At 36.8% G+C, this 16,903-nt stretch overlaps 1 protein-coding gene across 1 annotated transcript; it reads left to right on the top strand.

The window, feature by feature from the left end:
* The first annotated feature begins 1,160 nt into the window (after positions 1-1,160).
* LOC100893447 lies at positions 1,161-15,628 on the top strand. The gene is made up of 2 exons (XM_003726384.3): positions 1,161-1,464; positions 14,071-15,628. Exon 2 carries the CDS (start codon positions 14,157-14,159, stop codon positions 15,510-15,512), a length of 1,356 nt encoding a protein of 451 aa, XP_003726432.1. The 5' UTR covers positions 1,161-1,464; positions 14,071-14,156; the 3' UTR covers positions 15,513-15,628.
* Positions 15,629-16,903: the final 1,275 nt, after the last annotated feature.

The following is a 16,903-nucleotide window of genomic DNA, read 5'->3' on the forward strand; positions in this document are numbered from 1 at the left end:
ACTCATTGTTAACGTGTAGGCCTATGCATGTTCCCTCTTTAACTTAGGAACCCCCTATCTCTGGTGTGAAAGTCAATGGGGGACTGGGCTTTGCGAAAAAGTACCCCTTTGCCGGGTATTTGGGGAACACGCATGCGGTCCCTCTGACCCCGGACCGGGAGGGGGCGGGGCGGGACCCCACCACATCCCTATATGAGTGCCGCGGACAAATTTACACTTTTTATAATCACCGTTTTTATTATCTATTATCATTATAATGGCCTATACTTTATTTTTTTATTAAAGGCCCACTGCACTACTTGTAGCTACTTGCGCCCTCTATATAACAAACAATGCTTAATCGGTGACCATTGGTCCCCATGATCCTCTTTTTCTTATGTTAACTTAGAGCTGAGTTGATGAGATAACCACATGTCCAGTGACCTTGTAGGGCGGTCTAATCCCTCCTGTAAACTATGGCAGATAAACTTTAAAATAATTGAAAGTGGCCAAAAATTTGTTGAAATCCCTCGTAACTGCTAAAAATAGGCATAGACCCCCCCCCCCCCCCCCCCAAAAAAAAGCAGGTTCATGAAGGGTCTATTTTAGCAGCTAGGTCTAACCATAGACCTGGTGGTAGGTCTATGGTCTAACAGAACCTCTGACATCATTATGGATCACAGTAATTGCATCAGGATTTACTTTCGTTCTCCTCACCCCCCCCCCCCCCCCCCTCCCCACCACCACCCCAATTCTGACAAGTCATTGGTCAGGCGCCGTAGGTCCGTATTCTCTTTTAGCTTCATTACAAACTGCTGTTTTGTAAGATGTATATAGCCTAGGTTATGAATACCAAACCGACTTTACCATTGTGTCCAACTATTTAACAACTAATTATAAACGCTTGACTAAATTTCATGTTTGAAAAAAGTAGAGCACAATAGAACGGCTATACTTAGGAACAAGTCAACGAGTGATATTGTATTGCCTGTTCTTGAGCAATTTAGCGTGAATGGTGTTAAATCGCGCGTGGTTTTCGTAAGCTTTGTTTAAGGCTTTATTTTCTTCCTTTGATTAAGGAGTGTATTTCGTTAAAAGCGCTGAATAAAAGTACCGAGTACTGCCTTTTCTTTATATAGAGACTACATGTTATATTTATTGTGATGGCGGTCCGAGGGACTTGTTCCCAGAATTCGCTCGCGAACCACGGTGAACGATCAAGAGTCGAACTTGACTTTGATGATTAAGGTGGCTGCTATTTTCGTTCGACAGTTTTCATAATTCTGTTTGATGGATTGTTCAAAACTGAATATTGATGATATGGAACAATTAAATCTTTGATTTCTTTTACTTTAACTGATTCCGAAGAAGGTTAACAAATTGAGATGCATTTTTGCCATGGAACCTCGACAGTTGGATTATTAAGTAGAGTTGGATAAAATGTTTTACCTGAAAACAGACGTAATTAAGGATACAAACAAAACAGTAAGTATAACGTGTTCATTATTTTCAGACTCATCATTAACTATTCGACTTTGCTCACAAAAATGTGACAACTGTTACATTTGATGTTTTACTGATTTTGAGCACTAGCTAAAAAGTAGCTTGTAAATACATATATTTCTTGTTTTCATCCCCCTTGCATGTCTCCAAATATCATAATTGCCCACAATCACTAGAAGAATAAAAAGGGAATAACAGTAACATTTTCTGAACTATAAGGCCAGACAGGAAAAACACAAATTTTCAAAATAATAATCAGTTTGTTAAATTTGCCAAAGGGGAGCGGGTATATATACTACTTCTGGGAGAGGTAAGGGGGATCCAAATAAATTATTTTCCTAGCTTATCTACGAGGCCTGGCAAGAAAAACATTTTTCTAATAATGCACAGTTTCTTAAATTTGCCAGAGGGTGGCATATACTCCCAAGTCGAGCGATGTACAGGTGCGTTGCGTTAATTTTTTTTAAAATTAATTATTGTATTACATAAAAGTATTTGATCACCCTCACATGTGCCTAATATGAGGGTCAATTTTAGGTAGACATTCATGTATAATTATGTTTACCTTATCTGTATATATTGTTTTATATATGCACCAGCCAATGTGGAGAGACTCTCGACAGAATTTTACAATTCTTTTAGGTGATCCCCAGGCATTGGCTGATGCTAAATATCGTACTGTTAATGTTATATCATTTTGTCAACCCTGTGATGTTTTCTATGTATTGTTATCATCTTGCCTGGAAATAAAATAAATAAATAGATTTAGGTAGAATTTTGTGCCCTTCTCTAGATTCTATCTTTTATAGAGAAACATCACATATAGCATTGCAATAGGACCTAACTGTTTTATCGGGACATGTATTTACATCAATATTGCATGTTGTATTTCAGGAATGACGATTAGAAACGGTATACAATGAACAACATGTAGACTGACGATCAATCAGACACTACTCCTCCCCCCCCCCCCCAAAAAAAAAGAAGATGTTTCAATAATCCCAGATTTATCTATTCCATATTAGGGTCACTTAAATGTTTGTTTGAGATATGAATTCTCAAAACAATTTTAAATATAGGTAGCTCCTCTCCCCCCCCCCCCCCTATACTTCAAACTATTAAAATGTTGTCATCATACTCTTCATCAGAAGCACAGCGTAGGCGGTCCCGCCATTATCAAAATGGTAGAATTGGGCGAGAATTAAAGGCCACCGGGAGAGGGAAAGAGGGGATTTTTAGATGGGGTGGTCGCATCATCCTTGATCAAATTTTCGCACTTTCCCTATATAATTCTTTTGGGGGGGGGGAAGGGCCGGGGGATTCGCCGTTCAATTAAAGGGGAGTTTCCTCTTGCCCCCTAGCTCTAGTTATGTCACTGATGATCGTGCTATCTATACATGACAATAATAAATTATAATAAATGTGTCCTATGGGTAGCCACATCATTAGGAGAGAGGCAAATGTGGATTATTGTCTCACCGAATGACGTTGATTCCGGGCTAGGATTCGAACCCTCAACCCTTGGAGTGAGAGTCAAGTGAATGAACCTCTATACCACGACAGCTCGAAAGATGAGTCATACTATACGAAGAGAACAAGTGTCATCCCGTCGAACAGGTCCAATAATACTCCCTTAGAATAAGTAATAATAATTAATGTTGTCCTAAGATTGTAATGGTTACATACAACTCGATCCTAGCAACGCGACACGCACGAAAACCGTTATTGCTGCGTTCGTTTTCAAAGCTATATTTACACGGACACAATGGGGAACTGCATTGTCTTCGAAGGTTTTAACTCCTTTGAGGTAAAACAAACAATGTATGTGAAGTGCATGATATATTTAGACAATTTTCATTAATTGTGACAATTGTGGTGAATTTCTATTTGAAATTCGAAATTCGTGTTAAATATAGACTCCAAGTTCAACGGCATTGTATTGGGTTTGCCCATCCGGTAACCATTATGTGGTTGTATAGCTCACACGCGAGCTATCGAGTAAAGATAGAATCCCTTTGAGGCGCCCACGCGGACCGTGGTAGCATGACCTACAATTTCGTCAGCTTAGAGCCAGAAGGGCGTTAACTCTGTGTAATATCTTATAAGTTGATGCCGTTCTGACTTCCAGCAGGTGATTTCATCTGTGACAACCTGCAAAACTCCATAATAGAACGCATTTTAAAATGTGTATCAGTATTACAACAAAAATAGGTTTCTGTTTCCGTTTCCGCAAAACTAAATTTATATTCCTTATTGATAGATCATTCTCTCCAAAGAAGCGTCGACGTCACAAAAAGGTATAACAGATAACCTACGATTATATTTGCGACGGGTTTGTTTTAGATCAAACTAATCAAATATTGATATGATTCTAAAAGAGTCGTTATCTCCAAAACAAACAAACCGACGGAGGCAATAGGCCTGCTGGCCGAGTAACACACAATGGACGGCTATTTTTTTCGTTTCTCTCTCTCTCTCTCCTTTTCTTTTTTATTCTTTTCTTCTTCTTTTGTTAATTCATTTTTTCCTCTCTACTCTTGTTTTTTCTTCTCTTTTTTTTTTTTTCTTTCAATTCCTTTTCTATTAATGTCTTTTTCTTTATTACCTTTTTTTCTTTTTTTATTCTTTTCTTTTCTTTTCTTTCCTTTTCTCTCTTGTTTTTTTTTTCCTTTCCTTTTCTTTTCTTTTTCTATTATTTTCTATTCTTTTCTTTAATCTTTCTTTTAATTCATTTCATTTTATATCCCTGTCTTTCCTTTTCCTTTTTGTTCTTTTCTTTTCTCTTCTTTCCTTTTCCTTTTCCTCTATTTTATTCTAATTTCTTTTCTTTCTTTTTTCATTTTCCTATCTTTTCCTTTCTTTTTCACTCACTTCCTTTTCTTTATATTGTCTGTACTCTTTTTTTCCTTAACGGTTTACTCTTCTATCTTTTCCATTTTGTTTTTTAACAGTCTGAAAAGAAGAATATGTTTCAAACTAAGAAGAGAGCTAGAGGCCTTTCAAATTCATGGATCAGTTTCTAATAATTCACTCACAAAAATATATAATTTTATTAAATTAAATTTCTGTAATATATAGTTTTACTTTGTAAATCCACCCAACTGTCTTTTTCCAATACTGTTTACATGTATGTTGTGACGCCATTTTGCAAATTATTTATCCTTTTACGTTAAAATTAAAATTTTAAATAATATAAATGAAGCAGAATCATCCTTCTAATTTAAAGCTCTTTCTACAAGTAAATTGCTAAACAATTCTAAACATTTGCAGATTTAACGAAATGCTTGTATATTTTTTACAAAAACTTTACTATGTTTAGCTGTTGAAAGGATTGTATCCAGTAAATTCATCATAAACATTATTTTTAAATGGTATAGTATCATGCGAAGAAAGGGACAAGTTATTCATCATTAATTCAGAGCCGACAACAAACATGAATAACCACCGATTGGTATGAATAAATAACATTTTCTTTATGACTACACGACCTTCATGTTTAAGATTCATAGACCTCCTTTGCTTTCAATCAAAGAATCTTTTTTTTTAACACAGCATTCAACTCACTTTTGTCTTGTCTATTTTCACTATAGGGTTTATAAAAAGATCGTTCATAACAAAACATATTTGCGTGTCTGTGCTTATAGTAACGCCTACTAACAATACCACATCACTGCTATGTAACCCCCTTGGCATTCTAGTACTAATGGGCGAAAGGCTTTTATAATTTCTGATTTTCACAATTGTTGTCTTCTTCATCCCCCCCCCCCCCCCTTTTGTTTGGTTGCGGAAGGAACTCTTTCACTTCTCTCTCTCTCTCTCTCTCTCTCTCTTTCTCTCTCTCGCCAAATCTTCTCGCTCACGTTCATTCAAATGATAACATAATAATCTACAATCATTTGTATGATATCCCCCCCCCCCCCCGTTGAAAACTCTCTCAAACAAATTTTACCAAGTGAAATGTTTAAACACATTTTTTGCTACAATGTATATACAGGGTTTACATGTATATTTACGAACATGGCTATAACTTTGACAACGAAAAATCGTGTGAAGAGGTCACTAGTCGGCACGCTCAAATTAGGGTCGCTGCTCAAACTGGTTTCGTGCCGCGCCTCAGACATCACGCAATGCATATTAAACGAAAATATTGTTTGAAAGACTAGACATCCGTGTCGAAATGTCGGGACTCAACGTTACAAACGTCAATCACAAACCGTAAAATCTAGGAAAACGAGATTTAGGAGTATCGCTCATTTGAGCTCAACAGGACACATTTTATGTTATTTATCGAAACGGTTTGATGTCAAATTGTGATCACCTTTAATAAGATCATGCGGGATCGATATGAATATGTTGATGATCGAAAAGGTAAGGATGACCTACAATTTTGTGTCAGCCATTTTTGCACGATCGAATTATCTGTATCATATTTAATGGACAACTTGTTGTGACTTCATTCAAAGAGCCGACTATTATCTGCTTCAACTAAAGACATATTTTTCTGGAAAGAGTATTTAGATTTTGATTTCTGTATTCAGTTCCCGGGATTCAGTTGTATTCCTTTTATTCCTTATTTCGTTCGGATATCTGGTCATTTGTTCGTTCCTATGAAGGCATAAATCAACTGAATTCTCAATGATAGATGTTAAGCTTTTTTCATAGGTGTAAGAATGAAAGAATAATGACATAAACGATTAATGTATAACTACTTTGCAAAATAATTTTAATATATGCGACGTACCATCCCTACAACAAATGAAAAGGAGTGAATTTGGCATGTTAGATTAAGTCTACGATTAAAGGGACTTGGTAGCATTGTTCAGATGAGAAAAAATGGTGCTTAAAGCAGGTAGTGACTTCAATGGTTGGTGTACAATTAAAGATAATCTGAAAGTTCGAGTGAAAACGGACCATTATTAATGATACAAATTGGGGGAAACTAATATGATCGAATCCTCAATTCTCCCAACGATATTATTGCAATTTAATTACATTTTAGGTGAATGGAAATCGTCACAAAGCAATGAATTTGCTCTATATACCATTTCAGACATTTAAGTGTTGAAGTATTTTTAAAAGGTTGTTTTATGTCTTATTTCCATTGAAAAACGGTTGGGAAAATTCAAAAATGGTTGGGAGAATTTACTGTAAGAGAGTGTCGCACAGTGACGCCTATAAAGAAAACCATAGATATCTTTGTGGTTTGATAATTTTTCAGGATTTGTTCATGTTAGAGGGCTAGAATAGTAGAAGGAATATAATAAGTAACATTTCATAACGAAATTACGCAGTTTTTTTTTCATCCACCTTCAACAGTGTTACCGAGTCACGTTAATGCATTACGGTTTGTTCTATATAATAGTTATCATTAAAATGTCTCTTCCATCTTAAAGGCCCACTGCACTACTGGTAGCTACTTGCGCCCTCTATATAACAAACAATGCCTAATCGGTGACCATTAGTCCCCCATGATCCTCTTTTTCTTATGTTAACTGAGAGCTGAGTTAATTAGATAACCACATGTCCAGTGACCTTGCAGAGCGGTCTAATCCCTCCTGTAAACTACGGCAGATAAGCTTTAAACCAAAATTTAGAAATACTGTTCCTAATCATTTAATTAAATTGAGTATAGAGGAAATAGTTTTCAATCAGTATCCATTTTCACACGTATTATGTTAGAAATGGTTACTTGACATAATAATATTTTAACTCCACGCAAGATTTATTTTCCCTCTTAACAATAAGAAACATTACTACTTTTATTATTAATAAATATGAATAATATCTGAGATTTTTAAGGCACCGAATCAACTTAAAATCCAATGATCAGGGTGCACTTGTGAAACAAAAACAAAAAAGAGATCTCATAAAAGCATCTGCGTTTATAAACAAAGGAACAGAAGTAAGATAGAACATTAACGAATGACAGAACAATTAGCTTTATGCCGAATCAAACAGATACGTTTTTTAAAAAAATTAACACTTCAATTAACTGATAGGCATATGCTACTATAAATCTCTCTCAAGGGATACCAATCCACAGCGAAAGTTTTTTTTCCCCAGTCTTTACCCAACAAAATTCGTTACAAAACTTTTTTTTGAATTTTCAATTTGTTATCACATACAAATAAAACAGTGCCACCTAAGTATATATCTAAACATTTGTTTTACATAATGTCTCTTCGAAATGTGTAGTCTACTTCAGTCTTTTACAAATATTTAGCTATTTTACGTTGTGTAATATCCATATTTTAAGTTATGGAATTTGCATCAATATGCATATTGATTTAAAATACTTCACTTCTGGCACCATCTAAAGCATTACTGTAACCAAATGATAATATTTAGTAAAACAGTATTAATGCCCGATCCAATGAAATATACATGCAATAATTATCAAACAATAAGAAAGGAGTAGAAACAATATGTTCATTCAAACAATAAGTAAGAATATATACATCATGTTCATAGGCCTCGGTCTGTGCCGTGCAGTAATGTTTGTTCTTTATGTAGTTCTTCAACTATCATATTCTCTTGTGATTTGTGATAAATAACTGTACATTATACCAAACATATATAAGGTTAAAGTGCATCATGTATTAAATTGTGTAGTTAAATTTCCATGCCGCAGTATTAATGCCCGATCCAATGAAATATACATGCAATAATTATCAAACAATAAGAAAGGAGTAGAAACAATATGTTCATTCAAACAATAAGTAAGAAATATATACATCATGTTCATAGGCCTCGGTCTGTGCCGTGCAGTAATGTTTGTTCTTTATGTAGTTCTTCAACTATCATATTCTCTTGTGATTTGTGATAAATAACTGTACATTATACCAAACATATATAAGGTTAAAGTGCATCATGTATTAAATTGTGTAGTTAAATTTCCATGCCGCGGGGCGGAAATCATTTGAAAAATACGCAGAGCTGAACCTATTGATCTCAAGTCGTATCTCATCATCTAAAAGCACACTGAACGTGAAAATATGTTGTGTTGTGCAGGTACTGTATGATCCCGAAGGTGCTTGTCGTTAAGGAGGTTTAATCAAGATAGATAGATAGACGGGTGGGAATAGTACTGAATTGTTCTGTATCAAGATGTTATTTATAGGCTCCTTACATTTCACACTCTCATTTTGCATGTCATATCTATATTATATGCCAAATTCATTAAATAATCATTATATATCTGTATTTATTTATCTGTTTTATTTTGTTACCGACTTATCCGATTATACGACTCACACTTCAAACTTCAAATTAATACAATGGAGTGCAGAGATTAAATGTTTTATTATTATCCTCATTGTTGTTATTATCATTACATTATTATCATTATTATTATCAACATCATCATCATTAGCAGCATCATCATCATCCTCATCATCATCATCATCAACAACTTTACTGATTATTACAAATTATAGATCATTTTTGTTATTGTTGGTGTTGTTTCCGTAGTCGTTGTTAATTTGTTATGTTATTACTGGGTGGGAAGTTATTCCGTGAATACTTTCAGCGCCCAGGACATCTTTGCTGAAGTTATGATAATGATAACATTTTGTAGGCGACTTAAATCCCCACTGCACTACTTGTAGCTACTTGCACCCTCTTTATAGAAAACAATGCCTATAAGCGGTGCATGTTGGTCCCCCATGAACCTCTTTTTCTTTATTAATATTATTGAGAGCTGAGTTGATGAGATAACCATCTGTCAGTGACCACGCTAGGTGGTCTAATCCCCCTTGTCAAACTGGCTCAGACGAGCTTTAAGCATTCCCTGGGACGAATATGTGTGCAAGAGCTAGAGTCGGTTGATTCCCCCCCCCCCCCTCATTATTGTAAGGTTGTTTTTTTTTTTTTTTTTTTTTTTTTTTTTTTATAGTTTTATACCTTTTTAAAGATACTATGTCCCTTTTGCAGCCAACCTCAAATTCTGTAGAACTTTGTAGGAATTATGAATATGTCATGTATGCCCTATCTGTGAAATTTAAACGTTTGCAGTGTCCTAATATTCAGTTTAAGGCAAGGAAACCCGTTTACTTGCTAGACTTCACTGTCAGACACTATTGAGTGACTGACTGGCTTTTTTCTTCTTTCGTAACAACATACATAAAATGAGCTGTAAAGGGTACATGAGCTTTTGTCTACATCAATAATCCACTTCTTGTAATGGCCCAAATTAAACTGATTGAATCTTTGCGCTGCATAAAACGTACGACCATTCGGTACAATGGTCTGAAAATCAAGACTATTACTTACTGGCTCTATAGCTCCTAAGTCGATTCGACAACTAATATTCATTACTTTGCCACTTAAAGACATTTTCAAGCTCCCCCTTTTTTAGGGAAGTTCTAAATGCCGTTGGAATTTAACCTCTTCATTTGTTTGGCCTGCAAATGGGACATAGAACCTTTAATAATAATACCAGTTTGTTTATCCTAAATCTTGTAGGCTTAAGCCAGGAGAAAACTGAGCTGAAAATAAACCTTGACGGATTAAAAAAAAACGCCCTCATCTAGAGAATGAAAAAACTATCTTCAGTTCTTCAATTTTTACAGCAAAGTTGTTCAGGCAATGATGGTAGTAACATAAATTGAACTTGTCAACCTTTAACGAGAGGTGCATGTGCCGTTTTGTGCATGTCACCAACAAGACAAAGAAAATAATAATACAAATCTTTTTTTGAATAAGAAATCACTTTTTGCCACGTACAAAATTACCTCGTCATATTGGTATCAGTATTTAGACAATGATTAATTAATCTTAGTTGATTTATAATCATCCGTGATACAATTTGACTTGAACGACACGCGTTGTACTTTGGAGTCTAATAGGAAATTAATAGCTAGATTGCCACTGGAAGTAACGGGTGCTCCCTCTTCAAAATAATTTTGCTGCAATTCAATGACTTTTTATCGCTTACTAATAATAAAGTCAATATTTGTAAGATATTAGTATGATGACCCCAGATATAGTCTGAGATGAAATTAATTAAACAGATTAAAGCTATATGCTACAGAATATTCCCATCATTTTGAGGGTAAGGTTTGTCATTCAGGTCGTGGTATTGCAGTTATATATACACGATGAGCAATGGTTAAAGATAAAACATGATATCGTTTTAATGGCCTGTTACAACGATTTTTATTTTTATTCGATTGGCCTGTTAGAACCATGATAAGGATGGAACACAGTTGAAAACATAACCTCTGGAGCGTTTCAAAACAAAGAAGATATGCACAAAAATACATAAAGAAATAGTATGGCATAGTACGATTACATCGGTTAGTATGGAAAACAATTATTATGTACAGTATGTTTGTAAAACACTATTTAAACACTTTAAAAACACATAGTAGTGGGCTCTCATGGGGAATTCGACGCCATTCGGGTGTTAACATAATATAATAACAGAAGTTGTCAATCATCCAGGATTAGCTTTCAGATCTATGATCAACCGGCGCCTTATTATTAGACTGGGGGGGGGGGGGGATTGGGAGCAGGGGGTACGCAGGATTTTTTTCGAGGGGGGGGGGGTTTAAATGTGAAAATCGCGCCGAAAATTTCGCAACGACTCAGCCAGCCGCTGAATTAGCGGGGGTGGGGGGGGGGGGGGTAAGAGCACATTTTTATATTATTTTTTATTCCAAAAATTTGGCCGACCGATATTTCGTTCAGTTGGTGGGGGGGGGGGTCATTAGGGTCACCTTTTTTTAATTAAAAACAATTGAGGGGTAGGTTTTCCTCCAAAACACACACATACAAAATTGAGGGGGTCGACCCCCACCCCCTCCCCACCCCCACCCTGCGTACGCGCCTGGTTAGGAGGGGGATCTTTTGATGGAACTATGGGTTTGCTGTGTGCGACTAATTAATGGTAATTCCATCAAGTCCGGTGTCAGTGAACTATGACCTGCTGCACATGCAAACTGTCGACACACTTCCTTTAAAAGGATCCGTTCACTTTGTCTCAGATTCTGAAACAAAATCCTGGATTTAGCTCATGCTGCAATGATAATTATAAGCCTTTAGGTCAGTCAGAAACCCCATGACTTTTACAAGCCGATCGCCTGTCTGATTATCAAGACATTGATGATTGGAAATCGAAACCAAATTTTGCGTTCAACGGTTTTCATAACACTGCAGTCTATTGGGGAAAACGAGTATGGTAGAATCGGTTATTCAAATATTTTTACTTTTTTGAGGCACTTCTTGATCATTTTGAAGCGCGATTTTTTTTTTTTTTTTTTTAGGGCTTCAATATTACACCATATCACAGACACTGATAACACGTAGGGCCATGAATTTCAGATTTGACATTGTTAAACGATGCCTTTTTAATAGGATTTCTAAGTGGTCCTGAAATCCGTTCAATCCTTCTACACGCCTAACCAACAAAATGGCGAGCACCCGACAGGACGTTCTGTCTTTCAAAAATCATTCTCTTATGCTTATCTCGATGAATGTAATTAAGGATAAGGAGGTACATTGTGAGCTTTATTAAATAACGATAAAACTACATGAATAAAAGCTGAATTAATTGGAATAGAAGACATGTTACTCGTCTCATATTATAGTATCGAATTTAATGTCAAGTTACAAGACACAAAGCGTCAACTGAGGAACACATCTTGAAATCTTATTATTCAAAAAAATGTATGACTAGTCAATAAAAATAAAAAGCCATGAAATCAATTTGGAAAAGACTACATATTAATTATCTGGACATAGAAGTGCTTGATTGGTAGAGTTCCATCAGCAATTTCTAGACAATTTTTGTCTAGACACAAAGCGTCAACTGAGGAACACATCTTGAAATCTTATTATTCAAAAAAATGTATGACTAGTCAATAAAAATAAAAGGCCATGAAATCAATTTGGAAAAGACTACATATTAATTATCTGGACATTGAATTGCTTGATTGGTAGAGTTCCATCAGCAATTTCTAAACGAGTTTTGTTTGTTCAGAAAAAAATAAAGCAATGATTGCATGTCCTTTGTGTGCAGATTACATGTATAATGCCGGTGAACAAAATGTTCATGTACATGTATTCAAAGTCCATTGCCCCATCTGTACTGCAGACATCCCCCCCCCCCAAAAAAAAGGAAAAAAATATCTCTCTCTCTCTCTCTCTCCCACTATGTATCTCTCTCTCTCCCACTCTGTATCTCTCTCTGTCTGTATCTCTCTCTCTCTCTCTCTGTATCTCCCTGGCTGTCTACAGTATGTCTCTCTTTTTTCTCTCTCTCTGTCTCTTTTTCTGTATCTCCTTATCTTTCTCTCTCTCTCTCTCTCTCTCTCTACTCCACTCTATCTGTCTCACTTATCGGACACTGAATTTCATCATCATCATGATTAGTAAATAGTTTTTTTTGTTCAAGCAATTTGTGTTTAAATTTCCACTATTCTATCAGTTATTTTTTTCTTCCAATCAAAACAAATGACTACTGTGTTTTTCACTTTTCTTTCTAATTCACATTTGTTATAAATACAATACCTGATATTTTGGCAAGTCACACTGATTTTTGAAAGATTCATGGATATCTTTTTATTTCATAAATTAGACAACAAAGCCCTGTTTGCATGAATATAATTTGTTGATAGTTGTATTGGATTTCGTATATTTCTTATGCATTCGGTAACGATGACTTGTCGCTTGTGAGGCCTTCTTTTTGCCTTGTTGACCCTGTCAAAATGCGATCATGAGCAGACATTACTTCGCCATTCCGTCACGTAATTCGAATCGAAGGTGTAAATTAGTTCATTATCTAAGTGCTATATTTACAGATAAGATTGTTCTTGAGATTTATATATTTACAGTGCTTTTATAAGACAATGATAGGGGAGTAGACACACGACTGTGAACTCATGTTAATTTTTTTTCTCTTTAGTTGGTCAATATTTGCTCTATAAATAAAGCTGAAGTGTTTTAATTGACACTTTTGATAAATGAGTAGGTTCGTGAAACATATTGAGATACTATTTAAGAGAGGTCATCATATAATTACAATTAAGAGAAATAGAAATAGTTTTGAAATAATCAATCGGTGGAAGGTCATTTTAATATAGGCCTATAGATATTTACATGATTGATCTCGCTATTGTAATGATGGGAAGTCAAACACATAGTTCGGTGACGAAATCAATATTATTTATAGTTTCATTTAGGATTTTATGGTATGATTTATCCTGCATTGAAACATGTCGACGAGGATGAAAAATAGTATGGGCTAAGTAAAGATGGGGTTCAGCTCTATCACAACCTGTCAAAGTAAATACTATAAGCACCCTTTCCTAAATATCATTTTAAATGTAGGGGAGGGCAACGGTCTTAGTCGATAAATAATTGCTAGAGAAAATGGCCATTGAGTGGGGGAGGGTGGGGTGGGAGGGAGTGGTATAATCTTTTTATTACGCTGCCTCAAGCTCTCACTTTCTTTTTCTCTATCGCTTTCCTATACAAAATAAAATCTCCGTCCAATAGGGGGGGGGGGGCTTCTGGTTGCCGGCCGCAACTGCTTGGTTCTGTTTATGGTAATAACCCTTCTCTTTCTCTCCCCACCATTCATTTCAGATCTGCGACCAACCCCACCAGCTCTCCCTCGAGATAACGGGAGAGACTCATCCTCTTCTCCCCGAGTTGCTGATCGGTTCACCACCATGGAAAAACATCGTCCAATCTGGGCTAGGGGTCTGACCGCAACGGAACTGGACCAGCGACAGGAACAGGCCCGGGTTAAGAACCACGGCCAACAAGTACTCCTCGAGTCCAAGCTAGGGAAACTGGACCTGAGAGAGAAACGCTCTGTCAAAGACATCCGACGGAAGACAGAGAACATGCTGGAACTTCTGCAGAATATCCAGTCCTCGACGCTGAGGCTAGGCCCGTATGATAGACCAGGATCGACGACGACGACCTCCGGAGGGCTTCGTGACCCCACACCACAGCCGGAAGACAAGGCGCGGCTGATGCCTCTGGGTCACGTATGGGAGGAATCATCATCAAGCGGAGAGAGCCCAGAATACGACGACGATTCCATCTCGTCAAGGACATCAGCCTCTGACTTTCATTTGCCACGGTTGCAGTCCGCGAACCCGGCAACTCCAAAGTTCAACACACGTCGACGGTTCAGCGCGAATGACGCCTTGGCACAGTCACTTAAACGATTCAATGCCTACAAATCAAATCTGGGTAGATTTCCGTCGACCGAGGCCATAGATGAGAATGATAATGTTGTTGTGCGACCACCGAGCACCTCGAAGCAGAGTCGTAGAAATTCGCAGCAGAGATTACATGTGGAAGACGATGAGGTGAACTGTGTAGGGTCAAGATCCCTCTGTAGTTCACGGAGGGATCTTGAGTCCATCTCAAGTCAGGGCGATGAACGACCATCACGCGTTAGCTTCAAGAGTCAGAGTGGCATTTCTTCTTTGAGACAGTTATCCGAAGGCATGGCTGTTGATGGTGGTATCCGCAAGGCTGAAGAAGACCAGGACTCGCCAAATGACGAGATAGACGCCATTAACTCAGCCAACAAGAACTCGTCGACGGCGCCGTTCATTTCCCGCAGTTTGTCAGTCTTGGCTCCAGAATTCTTGCCAATCATCAGGGCTCAGACTAGAAGTGGAAAACGACCCGACAAGGAAGACGATCACGAAAATGATGACGATGATGTCAACGATGATGTCGGAGATGTGTCCATCGTCGTTCCCTTCCATCATAAAACTGAACGATCGTTAAACATGGCGAGGCGGCAATCGTTGGCGATGAAACCGGCAACGTTCAGAAACCTGGACATTCGTCGGAAGTCGTCCCCGGACGTCCTGGCGTCGACGATCACGCTGAACCAGAGGGTACTTCTCCGATCGAGACAGATGCCTACCAAGAGTCTTCCAACCTCTCCCAGGTGGAACAGAAGTGACAACGTCGACTTGCAACTGAAGATCAAGAACTTTCTCGATAAAACAGATTCCTTCATTCAGTCTGGGGAACGATCGCAGAGAGAAGATGAATAATAATATTGTAGGTCATCTTCAAAACATGGTTCCGCTCTCTTTCCACCTCTATTCTGTCTATTTTATCTTTTTCTCTCCCTGTGTATATCTGCCTGGGTCTCTCTTTCTCTCTCTCTCTCTCTCTCCCTCTCTCCCTCTCTCTCTCTCTTACTCTCCCTATCTCTCTCTCTCTCTCTCTCTCTCCCTCTCTCTCTCTATATATCCCCCTCTCTCTCTCTATTCTCTTTCTCTCTCGCTGTCTCTCTGTATCTCTGTATCTCTTTCTCTCTGTCTTGATATGTCTGTCTCTCTGTTTCTGTATCTCTCTCTTGCGCGTTATCTATCTTACCTCAAAATTCTCCCTGCAAGATCTTTCCTTGTACATACATTTTTGTAAGGTGTCTGATGAAATATATATATTCATTTGAAAATAGACCTTATGTGTTAGCTATTATTGATATAATGTAATTATAGTTATTATGTAACATGTACCACATCTCAAGGAGCATGTCCGAAATAATTAAGAGTCTCTATAATTAAGAAATTCATTTTTAACTTTCTAAAACGTTGCCAACTCCTGCCGAATATTTTGGTGGTAAATACTTTCACATTTTTGCAATGCTTGTAAAAATGAGATTTTTATCAACTTCATGAATTTTATTGGACGGCAAGATTACCCCTCCCCCTTGTTTTGATCTCTGTCTGTCTGTCTCTCTGTCTCTCTCTCTCTCTCTCTCTCTCTCTCTATTTTTCTCTCTCTCTCCATCTTTTTATTTATAGTACAATGTAATACTTTTCGATTTGATACTCCAAGCCTTTTACTTTGTCAAATATTGTGATATAATCAATCTCTACACTTTTTATTTTGATAAATTTACACCAGGCCTACCCATACAGTTGGAATAATTTTGTCTTACCTCTTTTCATGAAATGATTGTGACGGTTTATTTCAGACTGACAGATAAAATTTATATCTTCTCAGAACTATATTGATCAATCTCTATGACCCTTTAGATTGATTCAAAAAGTTTAATTTAGTTTAAATTTATCTATCTAGAATAAACCATATTTTCACGATCCCTTCATGACAATACATTTTAAAAATATTCCAACTTTATGGGCAATTACAGTGTATTGAGAACTCGTTAAGATTAACTTATAAATCATGCCTTGTTTATAGACATTAATTTGATCTTTACATTGTAAAAAAAAAAACTATATTAAACGAAGTAACTTCATACTATGAGAGAATGGCTTAATCGCTTTACTATTGCTGTGAATTCCTGGAAAATGCTTTGTGAAATGTGAACCTAGCATTTGAATGAGAGGTGCAGTCGTACCATATTTGCCGACAAGATAAATCAGATTTTCCACCAAGCAAAAAAGAAAGGAAAGATGGAACAGAAAAGAAA

Source organism: Strongylocentrotus purpuratus, unplaced genomic scaffold (genome assembly GCF_000002235.5).
Source record: "Strongylocentrotus purpuratus isolate Spur 01 unplaced genomic scaffold, Spur_5.0 spur5_scaffold_16, whole genome shotgun sequence".
Lineage (NCBI taxonomy): Eukaryota > Metazoa > Echinodermata > Echinoidea > Camarodonta > Strongylocentrotidae > Strongylocentrotus > Strongylocentrotus purpuratus.